The 24,356-nt window shown below is 41.4% G+C and overlaps 1 protein-coding gene across 1 annotated transcript; it reads left to right on the forward strand.

Moving 5' to 3' along the window:
* Window positions 1–151: 151 nt before the first annotated feature.
* On the forward strand, window positions 152–23,986 carry rps6kc1 (ribosomal protein S6 kinase B1). The gene is made up of 16 exons (XM_006797093.3): window positions 152–319; window positions 1,643–1,678; window positions 2,762–2,882; window positions 4,351–4,466; window positions 4,544–4,637; window positions 4,750–4,803; window positions 5,280–5,702; window positions 6,032–6,156; window positions 6,371–6,469; window positions 8,183–8,230; window positions 8,753–8,885; window positions 10,718–12,355; window positions 14,139–14,228; window positions 19,764–19,846; window positions 21,586–21,681; window positions 22,437–23,986. Exons 1-16 carry the CDS (start codon window positions 218–220, stop codon window positions 22,536–22,538), a joined length of 3,360 nt encoding a protein of 1,119 aa, XP_006797156.2. The 5' UTR covers window positions 152–217; the 3' UTR covers window positions 22,539–23,986.
* Window positions 23,987–24,356: the final 370 nt, after the last annotated feature.

Below are 24,356 nucleotides of genomic sequence, written 5' to 3' on the forward strand. Positions count from 1 at the left end.
AATTTCTGTGTTTAAAAGAAATCTGATCACTCACGTAATAAAGAAATGCACCGGTAGCAAATTGAACTGCCATTCCCGTAGACAAAGATTACAATTCAGTTGCTTTCCTAAAGGGGGCGCTCTGATTTATTTGTCTGCATGTTACTGACTGTGCAGTCAGAGAATGAATGTGTACGGCTAGCCGGCTGGTAGCTTCGGCAATGTTGTCAATATCAGAATGATATCACAGCGGGACAGAGGAGAACTTGCTCGGTTTTATACTGTTACAGATCCCAAGAAGCACCAGAAAGGCTACACTGTGTACAAAGTCACTGCAAGGGTAAGTAAATAGACGATAAGCACTGGGAAGGCTAGGCTAATGCTAGGTGTCAATAGCTAGCAGTGTTAGCCAAGCTGTTATGATTATAAAGGGACCCAAATAAAAACGTCAGGTTAACCGTGTGGCGGTGAATTAAAAGTGGCGACAGCTTTTGAGAACATATGAGTAGCTAATGGGCACATTCATACCCTCTCTTGTTTCAAAATACATGCTTTCTATTTGCTAACTTACACTGTCGATTTGAGGCGAATTGAATGTGACCCAGAGTTAACCCGGGTGTTAATGGTTTGATGCTAAGCAACTAAGTTAATGTTATGTATAGTGTTATGATACACAGATATTCAGGAGGTGGCAACTCGTTCTTTTTTTCCGCTACATTTTCAGCTAATAAAACTATTTAACACTTCTGTGTTAAAGATAAAGTACTTTATGATCCGCATGTTAAGCAGAACCGAAACACAATACGTGTGTACGAATGAGGAGGAGGCAAGTGTAACAGTGAAGCTGCAAGGTGCAGAGTTCGTAAAGGTGGATGAGTTTAAATACCTGGGGTCAACCATCTAAAGCATCTGAGTGCAGGCTGGGTGGAGTGGGTGGAGAGTGCCAGTGGAGATTTCTGACAGGAGGATAGCAGTAAAAGTCAAAGGGTAGGTTTAGAAAGTTGGAGATTAGGTTTAGGTTTAGAGACAGTGGAACTGACAAAAAGAGAGAAGGCAGAGCTGGAGGTGGCAGAGCTGAAGATGTTAACATTTTCATTGGTAGTGACCAGGATGGACAAGATTAGAAATGATTATATCACGGGGACTGACTAGCTTGGGTTGTTTAGAGACAAGGCTGAAATGGTTTGTACTTATGCAGAGGAAGGATAGTGGATATATTGGGCAAAGGGTGCTTAATTTAGAACTGCCAGGCAGGAATAAAATAGGAAAACCACAGAAAAAATTAATGGGTGTAGTGAAGGAGGACATGCAGAGGGTTAGTGTGACAGGAGGATGCTAGGAATAGGGTGAGATGCGTAGAGCAGCGTGCCTACTGATGATTGAATTTATCTGATTATTAATCAGCACTTGTGCGATCACATTGCTACATTCGCATTGTAAAAACTGGACTCGGGCAGGCTGAGTGTCTTTGTCTGGCTGCTGTCCTGACTCTGGGTGATGTCTCGTTCTAACACTCGAGACTTCCGTCACTGTACATAATGCCATCATTGTGACACTCAGAGCATTGTCCCTGCTCATACTTGTGACAGCCCTGCAAGGAAGTTGCTCTAGCAAGAGATAGGGATTACTCACATGGATTTTCTCCTCTCCCTCTTTCACACAGATAATCTCCAGGAAGAACCCAGAGGATGTCCAAGAGGTAAGACATGCAGCTTTTTTTCAATCCATTTTTTGAGTGGTCAATGCTTCTTTACCTTTGACAACTGAGAAATACCAAGACAGGGGCTACTGTGTTTCTCATCCAAAAATAATGGCAAGGAGATATTTCAGTTTCAGATATTTAGTTTTACTCGTTTTAATTCATGAATTTCAGAATCTGGCTTTATGGCTTCTTCACATTATATCCTGAAACCGAAGCTTAGCTCTTTTAACCAGAAACATTGTGAAATGTAGTTTACAGATAATTAGGCCTACACCTGGAAACTTGTTCATATCTAACTTTTGCACTATTTATTTTAATCTAAATGCTTACTATCTATATATGCCTTGGTATGGACAGAAATCCACCGAAGTTACTCATCATTTGTTTTGCTCATTTTACACGGTTTTACAGAGCATTTAACCAACCATACTTGTCTGTGTTGTGCGTGCATGCTGTCTTACATTTCAAACACACTGAGGAATGCAGTTAAGCCCACAACCAGTGCTAATGCAACAGGCATGATGTCAATTACTGTATGTGTTTCTAAGAGACAGAGATATGTTTTGCCAGAAACACACATACCTCCATTACTGAGTAATCTTCCTGTTTGGAGGATGTTGGCCTAGCTTTTCCCCACACCATCCAGCAGCCTAAAATTTCCACACACCACAGTAGCATCTCAATATGTGGCCATTATGCTTTTCTTTATTCCACTAAGTAACTGCTTCATTCTGGTTGTTGTGGCTTGTATTTAAAGTTTCGAAACACAAGATGACAGCAAAATGTGGACTACATTGATTTATGTTTTGGCCTAGTAGCAGTCACATGAGGGAAAAGTCTCTGGAGTTTAAGGCTGTGGAGTACTCTGGTTGTTATGTTAGCTATTTTTGAGTTTAACAAGATAGCAGTGATTTAATAGCATTATTGGTGACAATGAGATTGCATTTACAAACGAGTAGAAAATCAGCTGCTTTTGTTCAGTCAACGATAATAATCATAATCCATTCAATTAAAGGTAGATGGATCTTTAAACCTCAAATGATTGATTTATCTGTGTCTTCTGTGTCTGTCTTTCTGTAGATAACGGTGTGGAAGAGATACAGTGATTTCCGGAAACTCCACCAGAATCTCTGGCAGCTGCACAAGAATGCATGTGGCCAATCAGAGCTGTTTCCTCCCTTTGCTAAGGCCAAGGTCTTTGGTAAGAAGATGACTTTCTCTATTCCCCTGTGTCACACATTTGCCCTAAAATTATCCAGAGCGAAAGCTTGTCTTGATTGACAGAATTACTCCTCTACAGTTTTGTTCTTCTGTGAGATTTCTTTCAATTCTACAGTACCTCATCTTTGAGTTGTTGAGATTTTGAACAAAGAAAAATGTGAATGTTAGACTCTGTAGTAGGCGTGCAACTAAAGATTATTTTGTTAGTCGACTAATCTGCCAATTTTTCTTTGATTAGTTAATCGGTCAACAATTATTTCAATAACTCTTATTCCCGCTGTTACCCTGTTGTCTCGTCCCACAGCAAATTGAAATAATGACACAGGAAACAAAGGATTTTGAAAATAATCAAATGTGTTTAAACATTAGTCAAGAGGAACTCCGTGAGAATAAAAATTAAATAAATAAAAAATTAGGTAATACAAATTAAAGTGTCAGTAGTATTTTGGCCAAAAAAGTTATGTGCAAATAGGGAACTAAAATGGCTTCTGTCCATAAGTTTAAATAAAGCTTAAAATTAAATCATAAAGATTTTTTTTCCAGTCCAAAATAAAAAAAATTTCCAAAGTTTACAGATGATTTAATTCATGAATGCACGATTGCAGTGAAAATGCTCTGGACTGTTATCTTTGAGATGATGTCCCCAGCTGGTGATAATCATGCTGAGGATCCTCTCTGTCATGACTTCAGTCATTTGAGAGGTGCAAGAGCCTCTTCTCAGGACAAACTCATCTATACGCCTTTGCTTAATACTAGGAAAACTGAACAAAACAGAATTAGAAAAGACCGTTACTAATCCCAAATTTGGTTTTATTTCCTAGTTTCTCAGAGGGTGTAGCGATCAATGCCAATTACACTGTTTAATCCTGATATTAATGTGAGAAACAAACTAGGAGACAGTGTAGCTACTGCTGTTTAATAGTTTTCTATCGCATTTCACTTACTAGCCGACAAAACTGAAACAGTGTTCGCTTAGCAAGCATCATCCATGAAAGGTTTCCGACAGGTAAGCTAATATAAACATTACTGTGAAAACATGAACACAAACAAGGCATTAACGCAATGCACTAACTTGACTGCTTAAAACTGACCCATTCAGAGTCGACGTCACAGCTCCAGGGTGCCGGTGTTGTGTCAAAAACTGATTTCCAGATTTTTCCATGTGATTTATATGTAACGTCTTTAGTGCATGGTTTTAGAACATGACAATAAATGTTCTAAAACGTTGAGAATAAAATTCCACAGTGACAAATTTTCATAGTTGAAGTCATCAATTATATCGACGCATCGTTGCAGCCCTGCTTTGTAGAGATGGATTTGTCCACTTCAGATAGCTTGGTCTTATTATACTGTAAGCAGGCACTAGTTATAATAAATACAGTATAATCACTTGCTTAATGGAAGCATCACTTATGTATGTTTTTTGCATCCGTGTGTGCCTGTCGTAGGTCGTTTTGATGACTCAGTGATTGAGGAAAGAAGACAGTGCTCTGAGGATCTCCTGCAGTTCTCAGCTAATATCCCTGCTCTTTACAATAGCCAGCATATCCAAGATTTCTTCAAGGTATTCTAGTACACATTGACAGAAACACAAGAATAATCGCAAAAAACCTTTGACTGAAGTATTTTTTTATTGTCCAGGGTGGTGAGGTCCATGACGGCTCAGAGCTCATTGGACCAGCGGAGCCCTTTTCTGACTTCCTGGCTGACACTCTATCAGACTGTAGCTCTGATGGTAGGGTTGCACACAGAATGTCTTTCCTGTTATTAGTCTTCCTTTCAGCTTAGGTGCTGATTAGTAGGTGCTAATTCAAATTTGCTTTGCGATGTCTGGATATGTTTTTCAGTTCAGAGAGATATCAGTGGGGCAGAAGATTTGACTCTCACATCAGAGTATGGAGGTATGTACAATAAACATGCACACTTTAAATATTTTGGGATGTATATGGATCTAATAAATGGTGAGTGCAAAAAAGAGTCAAGACAGGATGGAGAGGGTGAGCATGGGTGATTTGTGACAGAAGAGTGAAACTAAAGATTTATAAGATGGTAGCGACTAGAAGAGACAGGATTAGAAATGAGTACGTGAGAGGAAGAGCTGAGATGGTTTGAACATGTGCAGAGAAGGAATAGTGGAAATTTTGGACAATCAATATAGGGCTGCCAGGCTGGAGGAAAACAAAAAAGGACCACAAAGAAGGTTAGTGGATGTAGTGAAGAAGGACATGCAGAGGAGGATACTAGGGATGGGGTGAGATGGAGACAGGTGATCTACTGTGGCTACCCCTAAACAGAGGAAGATGATGATGATGTAGTTTTGTTAAAGGTTTATGTTTGTAGCTGTCCGTTATGACCGCGGGATTCCTGTTATTCCTAGGCCCATCCAGTGACAGCGACTTGACCTCCCTTGCGGTGGACACAGACTCTTTGGCTGAGTTGGATGATGGCATGGCCTCAGGTCACACCTCCCCAAACCAGCCACAAGGGGGAGCCACCAACATTAGCAGCAGCTGCAGCCCTCGCTTGCCCTCCCTGCATGTACGTCGCACTCCATCACCTGCCCCGGTCCCTGCTTCCTCAGCCCCTAACCCAGAGGTTAGCTGGCCAGGTCGAGCACCGCTCTTCCCCAGCAGTCTGAAAAAATCCACTGGCGGCAACCTTAAGGACGTTAATTCAGACTACTTGGACAAAGCCAGTGAGCTCATTTGTTTTGCTGTCCAAAAGGAGAAGGAACAGGACTACCAGGCAGCTTTTTCATACTATCGCAGTGGAGTTGACTTGCTGCTGCAAGGCGTGCAAGGTTAGTTTGACCAAGAGCTCAATAAATTTCTTTATGGCCTCATAGTAGTTTTAAGTTGAGTGACACTTGGGCTCAGGAACTTACCTAGAAAACTTGCTTTGATGTTGTAGACTGGCAGTTATTGAAATGCAGAAACAGTATTGTCCAGAAACAGTGAAGTCCAATTTGTTAAAATTTCACTACAAATGGACCTTAAAAAGGATCTATTAAGCATAAATGCATCATTTTTACTTTGTAAGCCATTTAAATTCCATGTTTTTAACTTTAGACTCCACTCTATTCGATCTACTTTGTTAAAAAATATATTAATTACATTTTTTTTTCTTTAGGTGAGCCAAGTGCTACACGGCGAGAGGCTGTGAAAAAGAAGACTGCCGAATATCTGATGCGTGCAGAGCAAATATCTAGTCAGTATCTGAGAAGCAACATGGGTCAAGGGTCAACACAAACAGTGGTGAGTGGGAGTGAAATGCTGGTTCATAGGCTTTCTGTATTGTATTATACAAATGTTCTTTATATGCATGCATCTACCAGGTTCCTCACATGCACTGCAGTGAAGTGAAGTTTGTGAATAAATTGATTAATTGATTAAAGTAAATAAGTTTATCTTTTTGAATGAATGATTTAATTGCATATGTATGAAACACTGAAAGGTTTTTCTTTTCAAGGCCTTTGGGGTACAGTGCTGCTCTTCTTTGAACAGAGGAGGGCAGCAGAGTCCATCTGAGGAGCTGAGAGCTTACAGGGTGTTAGGGGTCATAGATAAGGTATGCTTTCAATTTACAAGTGTTGCATCTTCCAAGCTGACTGTATGACTTCATTTAAATGTTGTTTCATTCACCCAATCACCAGTTTGCCTTTTTTCTACCAAGTAATTTTTTAATGAAAACACATTTCATTTTTGATAGCAGAATTCTCACAAAATAATTACACTCAGGGCTAGCAGACATTCGTTAATTTAATGATGACTTCGACCCAGAGTATGGATGTTATCCAACTCCAGATTTCTCTTCCTTGTGTGTCCTTTACTTCTTTGACCATCTCTTTTATCAGGGGTAATAAAACACAGTAGATTTACTGGATGTATGGTAAGGGCTGAGTGTGTGTATGTTTAGCATCAGTTATGACTACCACAAGGTCAGTTTGGGTTGCTGGTCCTCTCAACCAGCTGCCGGCGAAGCAACTTCTCCACTCAGCCATGAAATGACTTGGCAAGCAGCTCAGAGAGCGACACACAACACTGAATCAATGATGCTCATCCTACACACTCACTCAGACACACGCACGCACACACAACAACAAACCCTAAGGAAAACGTTGACACAATACCAACATGTATAACTCCACTGAGGTGCACTCAAAATACACAATATGTCAGAAGTCTTTGAGGCGTTAAAACAAAACAAAAAAACTCAATCAAAGATGAAGTTATCCAGCAGTGGTGTTTTCTTTCCTCTTATCTATTTCCACCCCGTCCTCCTTCCTCCTTTTACTTTAAATGGGGACAGCGGGGACAGATGGAGAGAGGTCCTCGCCCTGCTGCCCCCACCAGCACCGCCTCACCCACCCCTCCTATCTATCTCCCCCCTTCCCTGATGTTTGTTTCTTAATTATATTAGCACCCTGGCTAGCACCGCCACTCTGTTTACTCACTGCTCCATTCATATCCATTTAGCCTGCACCTGTTTGGTCCCAGTCAGGGTCACATGGAGAGAACGCACTCTCAAAACATACACATGCACTACACACACACACACACACACACACACTGGGTCGCACACATATGCTCAAGCTCTCCCCTGAGACAGGGAGGGAGTAAACGAGCGATGGAGATGTCAGAGAGGAAGGGAGAAATGAGGAAGAAGGGAGAAAATGAAGATCTCAGGAAGGAAAAAGGGGGAAAGAGTGAAAAAGAACAGGGAAATTAAATGGGGGGGAAAAGGATTTGCTTTCCCTTTCTGTTGACATCTGACAGTTTAGTGATGACACTGCTAGTAATTACTGCCTCTGTCATGACAAATTGCATAGCTCTGTGGTGACATGTTTTAGACAGCACATGTTCTCTAAAATTGATGCTCAGTCTTGTATATAAACAGAGTTATAAATGACTCTCACTTTGTTCTGAATGTTTTTTAAGGACCAAGGAATGGCCAGATTTGCTAGAATATTTCCAAGAATATTTAGGTCTTTTATATCCTTTAAAGCCCTGTTGATTCTTGTTTTTCTGTATAATATGTATACAATATCTGTATAATATCGCGGAGACTGCAGTTTTAATGGCACAATAGGATCTGACATAGTAGTGTCAATTTAGTGTAATTTAGGGGCCTGCATTAATCTCTCAGTAAACCTTATGTGTGTCCTGACCCGGTCATTAAAAAAAAAAAAAAAAAACTGCTTTGGAGGACATAACCACTACATCATCTTAGTCTGCATATGTCTCTTCGTGTCCTGCAATTAATGGTACTCTTCTATCGCAGGTTCTTCTGGTCATGGACAAGAGAACACAAGAGACTTTCATCCTGAAAGTAAGTCTAGTGTGTGTGTGTGTGTGTGTGCGCGCGTTATGTTGTGGTGTGGGTTTTTTGCCCTGCATCCTCGTCGTCCTGACTGTAAGTGTGAAGTGTGCCAGAAGCCCCTGTGTGTGACTGGTGTAATTGATTCTAATGGGCCTGTCCCTGTCAGCTCCTCTGCTCTCAGGTGTGAGACGTGTGCCAGATGCCAACGCACCGCACAGGCATAAATGACTACACACACGCGTGCGCACACGTGCATGCATGCATACACACTCTCGCACCCGATGTGAACTTTACATGTAGCGCTGATAGATTTGTGCGGCTCTTGTGCTGTATGTAGCTTGATGAATCCGGTGACTTTGGGTTGCCACAGGGCATAACTAGCACTTGGTTAATGGGAAGTTTCTCCTTTGCCACATTTTTTCCTCCTATTCATGCACACTCTTTTCTTATCGTCTACTTAAATGCTTGGTATTTGAATCAGTGCATATGTTCCCTTTAATGACTCACCTCTCATCTTTTTTTTCATTGTAGGGTTTGAGGAAAAGCAGTGACTGTGGGCGGACAAAGACGAACATCATGCCTCGCTCTGTGCCCCACATGGTGCAGCTGAGAAAGTTTGTTGTCTCCGAAGACACCGTTTTTCTTCTGCTGCAGTATGCCGAAGGTAAGAGACACATTGCAGTCTCATCTGTTTCATCTTCCCTCATTTGTCTTCTTTACCTCCACCTCTCTTTTCCCCTCCTTCTCCTGACTCTCCGGTCTCCTGCCCCTCTCTGTGCCCTTGTTCCAGACAGATGTTTGATAGAGATGGGTGTGTGTCACAGGTCATTATTCTGAATACCAGGTGGCGCCATGCTTCATTAGCTATGCCAACACCTGGGCATCCTTACATCCCACTCACTCTAGGATGTGTGTGTAGACTGTGTGCGTGGGTGAGTGCATACTATGAATGGCAGCCATATTTTTTAACGCCCTGTAACCTATTCAATCTGGTGTACTCCATAACCATCCTGTGCTAATATTAGTGGACAGTATTGAATTTCATATGGGGATGTTCAGCAGGATTTGATAAAGCCAATCAGAAACCATTTCACTCATTATGACTCACTCCTGTTACACGAAAAAAAATCCCGTAGTAGTCCTGCTTTTATAGTATTAACATGGAGGTAGTTGATAGGCTGAATAAGGATAGACGGGCAGACGGAAAGAGGCAGTGACCTGAATGACATTGGACAAAACAACATGTGGATGGTTTTACTTTCTAAGCCATCGAGCTGCCCCGCTATCATTATCATCACTGTGAACTTCGTATTCATTCTAATTGCACACAGCAGATGCTAGCTCCCAATTACTTACACTACAGCTGCGTGTGATACGTATGTATGTCTGTGTGTATGTAGCCACTCTTTTTTTTTTTTTTTTTTTGATGTAGCATTTTCAGATTCAGAAAAGTGAGATGCACATCTGGAAAATGGTGTCAAAAAAATGGGGATTTCTACCTGCATAGAAATCCTCAAACTCATCTGTGTGCCAATACTTTGTTGAACTTAAGTCAGTTATTAATTAAGTAGTTAATAAGTACCAGTAAATTTTAAGTGAAGAATGGAAGAAGAGTGTAGAGGCGCAGAATCAAAGGTGTTTCACATCCAATGTAAAATTTGATGTTAAGGTTACCTTAGTCACCTGACCTCTCCACATAGACGATCTGTAATGTGTTCTCTAGAGTAGTGGGCCCCTGTTTTATCATGAACTAGAGGGTAGCAGCTTGTATAAATATAACTATTGCACTTTATATTATGCACTGTCAATAATTATTACATGATTATCAGATTAATACCAACTCGCCATAATGCAGAATCAGTGAGAGCCCAGAGCTTGTTTCATGGCTTCATTAGCTAGCTGGGCAATATTATACAGAGTAGATGTGGAGCGTGTGAATCACCTGTTGCGAAAGTTGCACCTGAAGCTGCAATTTAAATGGGATTCTTGACATTTTCTTTTAAATACAGTTTTCTTTCCATTGTCCTCAGCTTTTTGTGAGGGTTAGCTTTCAGAGTTACTGATGCATGGGGGGCAAAAAAACCCCTCAGAACTAAGTTAAGTGCAGGAGTGAAGTCCAACTCGAAAGTGGCATTGTTTTGAAAAGTAAAAATGTCTGGAAAACTGATAAAAATTAAATACATACAATTTTAAGCAATTTTCTTCTGTCTTTGCGGCCTGGTAGCGGTCCTCAGGCCAATGGTTGGGGACCTCTGGTCTACAGGAAGATAAGTTGTTATTGTTAACACTGGAGCAGAAATGTTTTAGATAAAGAAAACTGTTTCCTAGGAACAAGATTATGTGTTCATGATAATAATCACAAAGAAAAACAGGAAAGTGATTATCTAGCTAATATTGTCTCATTTGTTTCTGTCTGCTCCCTAAGTTCTACTTCTGATACCTCTAGTTCTCCCCATATTGTGCACTGTTTTCTTTTTAATGCTCTGCTTCTTTCAGGTGGGAAACTGTGGTCTCACATTGGAAAATACATGCATAACTCCAGCCCAGAGGACAGCTTTGACATCCCTTTCATCCAGAAGAGCCACACAACCGCCGTGCGCTCTCCTCAACATACCATGCCACAGCTGGATGTAGATTCAGCCAGCTGTGGTTCGGTGCCTGTTGCTGATTCAGAGTCTGTCTCTGGGCTACAGAAGGAACCCGAGAGCCTCTTTTCTCCTCTTAAAAGCGTTCTTCCTCCCAGGCTTGTGGAGCAAACTGACTCTGGAGCCACTTCTGAAGAAGAGTGCACCAACAGCTATTTGACCCTTTGCAATGAGTACGAACAGGAGAAAGTAGAACCGGATGCACTGCAGGAGGAGGAAGAGAAGAGCGAGCAGGAAATGCTCTCATTAGATGTACCTAATGCAACGACCACCACATCGTCACGTAGCCGCTCACTTCTCAGCAATGAAAGCCTTTCTTCACCAATCAGTTCTCAGGAGCTTGGCTTCTTCAGTGAGTTGTCTGATAAAAGCGGTAATGCCCAAGACAGCGATCAAAACCGTGGTGAGGGACAGGATCACAATGAAGTCTTTAGTCCTTTACGTTCCCCCGCTGTGCCTCTGTCTTTAGATGAGTCCAAGAACACGCCAATGGAGTTTTTTCGTATTGATAGCAAAGACAGTGCAAGCGAGGTTATGTGCCTTGAACTAGGAGAGCAGCGTCCCTCTCATAAACAAGTCCCTTTCTTTTCTACGTCCGACCTGGACTCAGGTGTAACTGAGGATCTTCCAGAGCTGGCTCAGGAGGTCAAAGGTCCCGGGTTGGATCTTTGGGGTTTGGACTGTAGTGATAAAGCCTCCAATGAGTCAGTGCCAGTGATCTCATTTAAAGAAGCAGTAGTGGAGGATGAGGGGCATCCACCAGACCTTTTGGTGAACCTCCCTGTAGTGAGCGGGACTGCAGACTCTTTACAGGAGGAATTGGAGACTTCAGGAGTGTGTCTGGGCCTCGAGGTCACAGCCTCTCCTCAAAAGTTCATCCAGCCAGATGTCTTACAGCTTCATACTCAGCCTGAGGAAGAGGAGGAACAGCTACTGGAGCAGGACCTTTCATCTTTATGTACAGCCTCTGCAACTTGTGACACGAGTGTTGCATCTCCATCTCCATTCAACTCGCTTTTGGATGACTACAGTCTGGCATTGGGACAAGAGGCTTCTGACAAAACGTTTATCCACCCTGAACGCCAAAATAATGACCTCCCTCTTGACACAGGCATTCCAGACACTGACTCTCATAGTGAGAAACTAGAGCCCAGCGCAAGAGTAAACACAGACTTGGTTCCAAACAGCACAGGCTCTGACTCTGCCACAAATGGCACAGAGGCCTGTGGAGCGGTTGAGAATTTATTAGGACTTGATGACAAATCATCAAGAGTTATTAGTAATACAGGTGGTAGCGAATTTGATAAAGAAGTATCCCGGCTGTTTGCCGAGCTGGACAAGCTGTCGTTGGCTGCTTCCCAAGCTCTTATCCCGGAGGAGTTTGTACGGTGCTGGGCAGTAGAGATGGTGACAGCCTTGGATTCTCTACACCAAGAAGGGATCATCTGCCGGGACCTAAATCCCAATAACATCCTGCTTGACCACCAAGGTTAGACTTTTTTTTTTTTGTCCATAACCTTTATAATTGTGTTAAGGGTTTTGTTTTTATTCTGTCTGGCATTTAATCAGTCCTGAAAAATCTAGGGAATAAGATCACAATTAATATTTAGTTATGTTTGATAAGGAAAGAAAGAAGGATATGCAGTTTAATGACAGAATGTTAATAATTAGTCTAGTTTATCACTCTGGTCCAACCTTGGTAATAGCTAGCGCAAGTCATCGTTCCCGTCACTTCTTGGTGGATTACTGGGTACATGGGTAACATGTATGTTAAGGACTTTTACACATGAAACTAGGGCTGTTCGATATAACGTTATATATCGGATGACGATATAAAAACATCTATCGTTTCATTTTACGCCATCGTTTGTTTCGTGGTGTTGCAAAATAAACTGTTTACGGCAATATTTTTTCATCGTTTTGATGGTCATTGTAGTGGTTATATTAATTTCTTAAAGTTCTCTCTTTCTCTTATATTTAATATAACCACACTACGGACGGACAAGCGCCTGTTTTTATGCGTTGTCGTTAGCAACAACGACGGTAAAACCATCGCATGTCCGCTTGTTTATTTTCCACATAAATCCTTCACAATAAAGCTCAAGATCCTGTTGAGACTTGTCAAAATAAACTGAATCACGTGAAAAAGTATGCAGAGTATTTATGGATGAGAAGTAAAAAAGAGTCATCAGGTGCTAAAAAATAAACCTTGGACTCAAACGTTAGAGCAGGCTTTTCCCCGCAGCACAGCGTGTAATAAATACTCACAAAGACAACGGCGGCCATTACAACCTATGTCTAAAAATGTGTAGTTTCTTGCATCAGTTGAAACAGTCAACTTTAGGTACATGACGCCCAGCTAGAAACACTTCAGCTACCCGAGATTTACAGAATTTACAGAAAATGTGATTTATACCATTATCGGGACAATAGATGTTTTATATCGGGATATGAGATTTTGATCATATTGCACAGCCCTACATGAAACGATAAAATGCACTAAAACAAGAAACCAGGGAAGCAATTTAAACCTTTAACAGTCAGTATGAAATTTAAATGCGCACTTGATTAATCTAATCTTGATTAAATCTACCAGAAGCTGGACAAAACCAGGTTTAAAAAGAGATAAATAAATCACCATGAAGCAGCTACTGTATATAACAGTTGTCATGTTTAATTTGCCCTTTTTTCCCTCCCCAAACTGGATAACTTGCATTGTAAAGATACAGTCCACAGCCTTCATCAGTCAGCCGTGATCTAATCTGTTTAGCAGAATGAAGTCTCTCTGAGAAGCGAAAGCGTTGTTTTACCATGAGGTCACAGATTCCCCCTCAACTTCTTCTTTTGTCGTCCTACAATCATCTCTCTCCACCTCGTTATCAACAAGCATCTAATTAGCTGAGTGGCTGTTTTCGTCTCCCTGGTGGTAATTATTGTTCTAAAGGGCCCATCAACGGCCTAGTGTGGTGCATCAGTCTGGCTAGCCCAGGCTAATGGCCACGGCTACCTAATGACACCATTAGTTCTAATGATAGCGTTAACGGGTACCCGCTAAACAGGAGTAATCGCTGGGGCTGTGTGCTTGAAAAGTTCAGAGGGATGTAGAGCGGCAGAAAGGAATGGAGGAAGGAAGTGCTTTAAAGGTGGGGTGTACAGTTTGAAAAGTTGAGTGTCTGGGTGACACTAGACTGTGTTGGTTTGATGAGAGGCAGAGCAACAGATTGATGTTTAACTCCAAGCTGAACGCTTTCTGTCTTTTGTTCTCATCTTAGGTCACGTTCAGCTTACCTACTTCTGCAGCTGGAGTGATGTGGAGGAATCCTGTGATAAACAGGCCATTGCCAATATGTACTGTGCACCAGGTGAGACATATGCAATGATTTCAGTACATTTTTTTATTGATTTCTTTCGTTTTATCAGTTAGTGGGTATATTTCCAGTTAATTATATGCTGACTTTTGTTAATTCCCACCACCATAATACTCAAAGGGGCTTGCAAAGAAAAGCTCATTTTTATATAAACTAATGAAATATGAAGTATTGAAAAACTAACAAAATAAAATAAATGTACACAAATCTTTTATGGGGTTAAAAATACTACTTATACATTTTATTTACCTTTCTAATTGGTCAGTATATTAAGGATAAATAAGAAACACCATTCATTTTTAACTCTTCCTCCACAAATGTGAGTGGCTGAATCTCGTTGTAGTTGTTCTGATGTCCTGTAGAGTGCGCTGTTGTGCAGCAGTCAACTGGTAGCACGGCGGGCCTGCTTGTGGCAGCTCTGGCATGCTGTTTAAAAGCTGCCTAAAACAAACTGGTGCTAGACTACAGCACCGAGTCCCTACTTAGCCCTTCAGCGTGCGTGGTTGGGCATTTGTACATGTATGTGTGCCGTCTAATGTATTGGTCCTTTAAGCAGGTGGCTTCACACTAAGGCTGTCAGGCAGAGTGTGCGTGATGTGTTTAATCTTCTCAAAATGTTTTAGCGGCTAGTTGAAAACACTGGATGCATTCTGAGACACTCACAATGACCCTCACACCCATTCACTCTCCCACACACTTATATTTAGCTATTCTTTCATATTCATCCTCTCGCTCAAGTCAGGAAGGTCACTTCAGATTTAAATCCTCCTTTTGTCTAGAACGTACAGTGTCTCACTTTTGTAATAAATCTGAAAGGAACAAATGCTCTCTTTAATATCCAAAGTGTTCATTTTTATTCCCTTGGCAGCAGCTTGTTTAACAGCTTACTAATAGAAGTGCATACATTTTGAGACATGTGTTGTGAGTGATGTGGAAGCTAGCTTAAACTCTTAAATGGTGAGCAAAGACATCCCACTTGTTTATTTTTCTTCAGTTATTGTAAGCAGTGGGAATTTTTACGCTAGTCTCAAATGCGTGGTTGATGAGTAAACTGTAATATGCGGATGATGCTTATCCAGTAAATACAACCTCATTAAAAGATTTTTTTTAATGCATTGTATTTTATGCAAGCTTTTTAAGTTCTATCCTCATGTATCATATTTGGTCAGAACCATAAATATATTTCATTTAAAATGATGTAAAAATGTTTCAGTTAAACCAAAATTTACAGTTTTATTTACAGTGGAAGTCATCCTTGACAGCGTCTGTCAATGGTAAGAGGAGCAGGAGACAGCAACATAATGACACCTTTATCTAAACCATCTGCAGTTCCTCCTGAAAAAATAATGTGTTTGGCTCACATTAGTGTAATTCATGCCGTAGCATCAAAAACATTTTATGACAATATGTGACCGGGAAGAAAATGTGGTTCTGTGATAAAAGGCAGATGACCTGTGCTGAAACTGAACCCACCTCGGCCTAAGTGTGAAAGGTCTAGTTAGTCAAACAAGTTGATCCCATGTGAATTTAAGGATGTAATGCATTTTAGCTGCCAACAGGGGGTGTGTTACGCTGCTGTTAAATGAAAAGACCGCTTCAACATATATCGACTGTCCTACTCAAACGCTGGCAACTTTCTCTCTCTTTCTAGCGTCTTGTTCTGCCTCATCTTTATTTAAAATTCATCCATAAAGACACATTAAAATGTAGAAGCTGTTACACACTTTGTTTATTTATTTATGTCACACCAGATGACTTCTACATCATGGACATGCATATGTCTTTAGATGTGTGTGTGTGTGTGTGTGTGTGTGTGTGTGTGTGTGTGTGTGTGTGTGTGTGTGTGTGTGTGTGTGTGTGTGTGTGTGTGTGTGTGTGTGTGTGTGTGTGTGTGTGTGTGTGTGTGTGTGTGTGGGTGTGTGTGTGTGTGATTGGGTGTGCGTGTGTGTGTCTCCTGCCCTTGTTATGCATTGCTGTTTATCCAGACAGGGTCAACTCATGCAATGGCTTCATTCCTGATGACAGATTTATGAATGTTTGCCAGAAAGCTAGCAGGGGGCCTGCTGTGACTGTGTGTTTGTGTGTGTGTGTGTGTGTGTGTCAGAAGGAGAGAAACATGTTTTTAAATAACACATATTCACACCCAAAAAAACACAGGAGTGTTCTTGGAAAATGCATCGGCAGCAGGGCATTAATCCGTTTGTCCAGCACTTCTGCTTATTTATTTTCTCACCATTTTTTTCTTTACTGATAAACATCAGATGGCTAATGTTTTGTTCCTGGTAAGAAAAAAAAACAAAACAAAAAAAACGCCTTTGCGCGAACACGACCTGATTTGAGCAGAAATGGGAATTGTTTATTGTTCTGCTGAGAAGGAAGCACAGCCAAAACCGATTGTCTTCGATTTCTAAGAAAAGGGAAATTAAATATTCTTCCTCTCTGTGGTGACAAGGCAGTTCCTGAGGACACGATCATCATAACCACTGTTTGTTTTATTGTTTTTGTTTTGTTTGGTTTTTTTAAGTCCTTTTACCTGCTCAGCCACGCCTGATCTGATTGAAGTTACAGTTTAGTTCTCCTTTTGACACAGAGCCATCATCTCATTATTTTTTGAAAGGTTATACAAAGAAGAACATGTACCCTGAAGCCTTAAAGTACTTCTGCTTTACTATTTCAGTGTGTTTACTCTGCTTGTAAATATGCCAGGAATCTTGATGTGGACATGAACTCTGAGCTACATTAAGGCAACTGCAAATTTATTGACCTGTCACCTCTAGATTATGTCATGATTTACCTTATCTTGGTATGTCACTCTAACAATTCAGATGAAAGAACAGATTCTGAGTGACACTGTCATTGCTCACATTTTTTATGTATGTCAAATAATTCAGCTGCTAATGTTTCCCCAGGCTGAGAGGCTATACATGTACATGCAGATGGAAAAAGAAATTCACCCCCTGCCCCCTAGAGTGGAGGTGATCTGGTGTCTTTGTTGTGATATGGGGTCATTTTACTGGCAACATTTGAGTCATCTTGTCTAATTAGAAGAAACCTTCACTAAAAATCAATTCAAAGTTGTTTGGACTTCACAGCTACTGGTTCCAAATGTTGGTCGGGGCTTTGGACCCATGTCATCGTAAAATTAAGGGTCAGATTTACTAAATGGCGCAGTGAGTTCATTTCATTATCAAGCGCAAAAAATAAGATATCCTTTTTTTCCAATGTTAAATGAATTAATGGTAGTTGCAAACGTTAGTAGATCAGTTTGTGCGATGATACCTTGAGAAAGGAACTCCCAGAAAGACATCCTAAGATTTGTTTGCTTGTTAGTCAGATTAGTTAAAGGATTTTATCTGCTTGGCCCAACTTACACGTGATTAGGAGTTTTCAATTAGTTTATCATTGAGATTGCAGGCAAAACTGGACACTGGTCAAAAGTTCACAAGTGTGTGTATATTTGTAGATGTTCGTGTTGATCTAAAGTTCCTTCTTAATCCAGAGATTCCATTCATGCATGGTGTAGGGTCTTGGCTTTTTCTTTTCTTTAGTTTTGCACATAAACTTGAAGTTTATTCACAGTCTCTTAGTGGTTTCATCGTATCGTTTTTATAATGGAATCGTTTTATACAAATGTATTTATACCTTGTATGTCTTGTGTAAATCTCTTTGTTTTAAATTGTTGAGAGATCCTTTACACACAGTGCCCGCCTTGCCTTGCCTTGGAACAGCAAACATCAATCCTTCCTTACTTCCTACCTGCATATACTTGACTTCCTCTTTTGGTAATGACTGTCGGTTAAGTTTTTAGGGAAGTCAGACCGAGAGGAGAAGAGAGAAAGTTCCTTATGGCCCCCAGGAGGGAGGAGATGAAGTGTGATTAAGATACATAGTAGGAGGGAACTTCATTGTTGAGGGGAAAGGGAAGAAGAAGAGGCCATAAGGTGAACACACTGTATTGTTGTCGCGTTGGAGCCGAACTTGTCTGTATCGCTTTGTTGTCTTAGAATTCTCATGTGTTTTTTTTTCTTCTTCTTCTTTGAGCTGTTGAAGAAATACAATGCAAAGTTAGTTTAAGTATGCTCAGTGTGGAAAATGTGCACATCGTGTAGCACACTGTAACACTGGGCTTTGCACGACCCATGGCCTGTGGATGCAGTTAATTCTCCCATCCTCTCCTCTCTTTCTGCATCTCCCTTTCTCCTGCCTCGCTCTGACAGAGCGGTAAGTGTAGCCAGCTCCACTGTACTCTCCCTGCAGCTCCTTAGACATTAATCCATTGTGATGACATCGACCTTGCTCTGAGACGTACGCGTGTGTGTGTGTGTCCAGTATTTTCCCTGCAGCTCATAACTACACAGGTATCACTGGTCCATTCAATGACGATCTTCTCTCCTTGGCTGTCAAAACAGTAGTCCTGGGGAGCCCTGAAGACTGGTTGCTCAGTTGGCCATGCGCGTGTGTTTTTGTGAGTATATGAAACATGCAAGTCGTATCATAGCCCTCTCTAACCTTGGCTGCAAGAGAGCTGCATAGTCCCCTGGAGTTCTCAGCAGCCTCCAGGAGACGAGGGGTCTTTGTCTAATATGCTCCTCCAGCTGAGGAGCCAGGTCCCTGGGCGCACACAACCATGACCCTGGGTCCCGGCCCAGTGGGCGACCAGACCCCCTCCCTGTGGACAGGAGAGGAGAGGGACACTAAGCGGCACAAGAGGCCATCTGGTACCCAATGGAGCTGCCGTACGCGCTTGACTTTTGCAAACAAGTGTCACTCTTGTTCTCTGTGTCTTAGTTAGACTTGTGCTGCGGAGCCTGCCAGATGGGTTGTAGATCAGAGTTATTTCTGTCAGGTTTTTGAACAAAATACATAATTTTGGGATGTAAGTAAAATAGGAAACTAGTTTCTGACACTTTACAGAGCAAAAAAAATACTTGAATGAAGAATTTTTTCTTCAAACAAGCTGATGTCATTAGTTTTAGCCCTGAGCTCAACTAAAAGAAAATGTGGGAGTAAAGAAAAATGAACAACATATTTTACTCTTTTTTTTTTTCCTCAAGTGTTCCTGCTCTCTTTCTTGATTTGTGTGTGTGTATGTGCTGCCTGAGTGTCTGTGTGTTGCATGAGTGTGTGTGTTTGTGTTTGAGGTCAGGTCATGCAGATGGCGTGAAGTTGCAGCACAGACGGTTTCCTCAATTTAACTGCTTTTTATTATGCAAATCACCCTTTTATGAGACACACACTTTGTGTGTGAGTGTGGCCACGTTTTTGTGCTCATTTCGAATTGATTGCAACAATTCAGCAAAATATTAATCCAAGTTGTTACTCTGAAACGGTGGCACAAAAGCAAGATCCTTAAAGTTTATCGTAGGCTTAAGATCAACGACTCCACGTCTGTATGCTTGATCATATCCCGACTTCACATTTGTCACTAGTTTATTATTGCTACCTGGGTTCCTCTCCCACACACAGATGATTTCTCTGCTTTTTAATTTATTGATCATTTCTGTCTCTCTCCTCTCGCTCTCGCTTCAGAGGTGGGAGGTATTGGAGAGGAGACGGCATCGTGTGATTGGTGGAGTTTGGGCGCCATCCTGTTTGAACTCCTGACAGGCATGGTGAGTCAAAAAGTACAAAAACTGTTTTGTTTTGTTTTTTTATCTTTGTTGCGAAGGTGTTGTGGGATGTCTGTAGGTGTCTTGGCTTTCAACTCTCTCACACTCTTTATGGTCGTGCCAGGTTGTGTGTGATTCTGCGCGCGTGTCTGTATGTGTTTGAGTAGGTGGAGGTTGTTGTTTTGGTGTGTGCGTGTTTGTGTGAGGTGCGTCTTGGCTGCAGTCTCTTACTCTGGTTCTCAGGGAGTGCCAGGGGTGTCGGTGTGACTTTCTCCCCCAGCCTGAGCTCCATCTGCTGGGCCATGGGGTGAGCTCTCACCGGGCCTCTTTGCTGGCTCCTAGAGCAGCGCTGGGCTTGGAGCACACCGACCTTAGATCGCCGTGGAAGGTGAAGACCAGGGCAGCTCTCAAGGTGCTGCAGCTCGGCTGGTCCAGGATCAGAGGGGACCATCTTTTAAGACCGGCTTGGGAGAAAGGGGAGAATCTCAGAGCCTTTTGTTTTGAAGATAACGGATACATTTATAGCTGTCATGCATGTACACAAACACATGCTAATTATAACTTGCTGCTCTCTTGAAGGACAAATTCGCACACGGATGCAAGCACAAACGGCCAGTGCAGGTGCAGAGCGTCCCTTCAATTTTTCATTGTCTATTAAATTTGAATAAATTCTAACTGATTGCCAGTGGGCACATTTTCATATCAGCCATCATCGCTTCTTTTCAGTGGCTCAGACATGAGTCGGGGTGTTAGGTTAGGGCCATTGTGTTGAAACAATAAACAACTACTTACCTGGGTAAAAAAAAGAAAAAAAATCCCAAAACAAATAAATAAACAAAAAGCAAACTGAGTGACACAGATGTCTCCTTTGATGATTATGTCTTGGTACAGTCCTGGCAAGGATACACTCACACAGGCACACATAGTGTCTCTTGATCCTTGCAGGATAAGATCTTGCCTGGAGCAGTCTTGACTGCGGCTAGGAACGCAGCCAGAACTCCTGCAGCACGTATCAGGAGAGAGAGAGAGAGCCAACCGACCTAACTGATGGAAAAAACACACAGGGTCCCCCCCACCCCCCCACAATACAAACACACACAGTTTAAGGCTTTTGCTGGGTGCACAGATTCTGCTCTAGCATTTTCAGCCTGTCAGTGAAGATGCACTGAGAAAAGTGCTTTTACAACAAGCGCCGATTACACTCATTATTGTCAATTATTTCAACAATTGGGCTATATACTGTGGTTAGGAAAGCATTTGGAGGTCTTACTGCTTACGTTTTCTCACTTGCAGGATTAGGTTTGCTTTATTTTCCTCTGAGTGAACTGATAATTTGACCTGATCAGGTTTTACCTCTCAAAACATAAAAAAACGTTTCGCATTTACCGGTGATGAGCTGCTGTCCCTTCCAGGAAGCTTTCTCTGTGTAAGCGAAGAACAAACGAACCAAACACAATAATGTTTTTGTCATTCTTTCTTTTTCCTGTGATTTTCACTTCATGTGACACACAGAGGGACAGAGGGACGGCTCCAAGAAAGAGCAACAGTGCTGAAATCATTAGCTTGTTGCAGTTGGTGTGATCAGTGTTGTTTCAGGTGCTCTCGCTCTCTGATCTCCTCCCTATTTGTCCAGTCCTGGTGCTTTAACATTGACTTGTGCTCTGCGGGTGTCCGTATATTCTGTGTGTTTACGTGATGGTTATCTACCTCTCTTCTTTCCACTCCTCCTTCCCTCTGCACAGTCTCTGCTGCGCTGCCATCCAGCAGGAATCGGTCGTCACACGGCGCTCAACATCCCCGAGTCTGTTTCGGATGAGGCCAGATCTCTGCTAGAGCAGGTGAGAGTCTAGTGTGATTACTACTAACTTAAATGCTGTACACAGAATTAGGTTTCCCTCCTAAACAGATATTGAGTAGGGCTTTCCCAGGAACAAAGAAGAACAACTAATACTTTCTTATAGTAGTGGTTAGTATGCAACAAATACAGTGGAAGAAATGGGTTGACATTCACTGATGTTTTCCACCAGACATGTTAGTAATCTCTGAGAAGTGCAATGACACAACAGTGAAATCTCCAAATATATTTTTAAAAAAGCCAAGCTTCACTGTAACATCATTAAATGATAAGGAATATACAGTATGCATTTGTCAGACAGATTATGGCAGATGAACATACACTACTGATGATGGACATGTCCTTAATAACACAGCTGGCACTGTGCTAATATCTTAGAGCTAATTGCAAATCCTCAGAATTGGTAATCTTTGGATATATATTAATGTGGTCAGCCTGGATTTCTCTCTGCTTAATGTAGCATAAAGCTAACAGTAATCCAGTGTGGCTATGCCTACAAGGTGACAGCATATACAGACTGTATACCGTATTTATTGGATCTGCCTGATGTCTTGATTTTGGTATTTTTGGGTGCATCGTATGCAATACAGTGCTTGTTTGAAACTGTCAGATGTACTGTTTTTAACTCAGAAGTTGAGAAAGGCTTTCGAAATAATATGGTTTATTTGTGTCATTTAAATTATTAGTTTCCTTAATGTTTTTTTTTCTCTTCAATTTCTGTCTTGTGCTCCTGTGCAGCTGCTCCAGTACAACCCGACAGAGAGACTGGGGGCAGGTGTGGGAGGTGTGGACGATATCAAATCCCACCCCTTTTTTGCCACAGTGGAGTGGCCCAAATAGACTCACCCCATTGTGGAAAGCAGAGTCGCTTGTCGTCAAAAAAAAAAACTGGCTGTTCTCAGTTAACTTCCTTCTGACCGAACACACAAATACAGTAAACTGAACTTTGATCCCCCTTTTTTTTTCCTCTCACTACAGCCACGCAGCTCCCATGTCTGAGTTTTGCCAAGTAGGAGATTGCTCAGTGCTCATTTCTTTATCTCATTTACTGTGTAACGTTTGGTGCAGGGAACACTCAACACGTGTGGTGCAATAATTTACGCAGTAAGTGTTTGTACAGAGCGATGATCACTGCAACACTGTTGCATTTCCACTCTGCGCATAGTAGCTGTTAGCCAAAATGATCTAACTGAGAGTGAGAGGTGACATTTCTGTTCCCTCATTAAGTACTGTAAACTATTCAGTCACTTGAGTCAGCTTTCTTAAAGACCCATGTGCAATACGCTCGGTTTGTTTCCATAGACGACACTTACATCATTCCTCATGGAGCCCACTGAGATTAACTGACATGAGGCTGTGTGTTGTATAATATATGATTACCTACTTTTTTGTGCGTGTGTGTGTGTGTGAAATCCTTTTATTGAAGACCAGCCCAAGAACAGTAAATGTAAAATAGACTGACACTATGCAAGGCGAATGAACAAAATAGTTAAGTGATATGAGTTGAGTGGTACTGTTATATGGAGAATTTAGTTACCATGAGATTAAATTATTTGATCGACTGTAACTCTGTAAGGGCCGGTTGGCTTGAGCCTCCTCCCTGTGTGGTCAGTAACGCTTTCAGTGAAGAATGAAAAAGGGTGAGGCGTGAGCTACACATTTAAAACCAGCCCTTTTTCAGAAGGTTGTTTTTATGATTATCAGAGAAAATTCTCTCTGTGTTGTACAACACTGCATTTTGTGCATGTAGGATTAGGATATTTAATACTATAAAAAAAATATATGAATAATGCGTATCATGTAAATATACATTTTTAAGGATCCACTGACAAACAAAAGGACACCAGGTGTCAAAGTTGTGATTACGTTCAGCCTGTCAATCATTTTGGCTCAGTTAAATCCTTTTTCTTTGTGTGCGTTTTGTGGTTGAGCAAACACGTCTACTAACTTGCCGCAGATACGGTAGCGCTGCCTACGTTGACAGGTTTACGTTTTTATGGTCACATGCCATGTATCAGATATAATCATAAAAGGCTTTATTGGAGCATTTTCGATACATTTAATACATTTGTCTAATCAATATTCGGATAATCACTCAGCTGTTAGATGCTGCACTCCGTTTTTGCAGTATTCATCCATCTATTAACCATTTTGATGAGACATAAACATAAATGTGACATGAGGTTTTTTTTGTTTTTCTAATGCTCACTCTTGTCTGTGGTCAGTGTCGTATCAGTGCACTCTGGAAAACAATAAACATACCTGGATGAGCACATGTACAGTAGTGATGCTTTGTGTGTTTGTGTGTGTACACAGTGATTAAGTGCAAGCAGCTGTGTGTGTATTTCATTTGTTTTTTCCTGTTCTGAGACCTGTCTTATCTGCTGGACGCATGATACTCCTAGAAAGCTGATGTCACGCCTGCTGAGTGTCATGTTGAGCGCAATATGAGACGGCACACAAACATGCCAACACACACACACACACAGTATGGTAAATACCCAGCAGTCACTAATGCACAAGGGACCTTTTTTTGGGTCCAGTTACTATTTTTCTGCCCTCATTTTGCTTCTACGGCTATTTCAAACTGTCACTACAATTTTTCCAATAAAATTAATATCAGAGTTTTTGTAAAACAGGAGAGTACATAGAGGTACA

This window comes from Neolamprologus brichardi, chromosome 15 (genome assembly GCF_056152115.1).
Source record: "Neolamprologus brichardi isolate AB-2024 chromosome 15, ASM5615211v1, whole genome shotgun sequence".
NCBI lineage: Eukaryota > Metazoa > Chordata > Actinopteri > Cichliformes > Cichlidae > Neolamprologus > Neolamprologus brichardi.

Bases quoted from the DNA above. Each gene is read 5' to 3' on its own strand.
- rps6kc1 (XM_006797093.3), top strand. From the start codon at position 218: ATGATATCACAGCGGGACAGAGGAGAACTTGCTCGGTTTTATACTGTT. The intron at 8,886-10,717 runs GTAAGAGACACA...TGCTTCTTTCAG, and splicing joins TCTGCTGCAGTATGCCGAAG to GTGGGAAACTGTGGTCTCAC. The intron at 21,682-22,436 runs GTGAGAGTCTAG...GCTCCTGTGCAG, and splicing joins CCAGATCTCTGCTAGAGCAG to CTGCTCCAGTACAACCCGAC.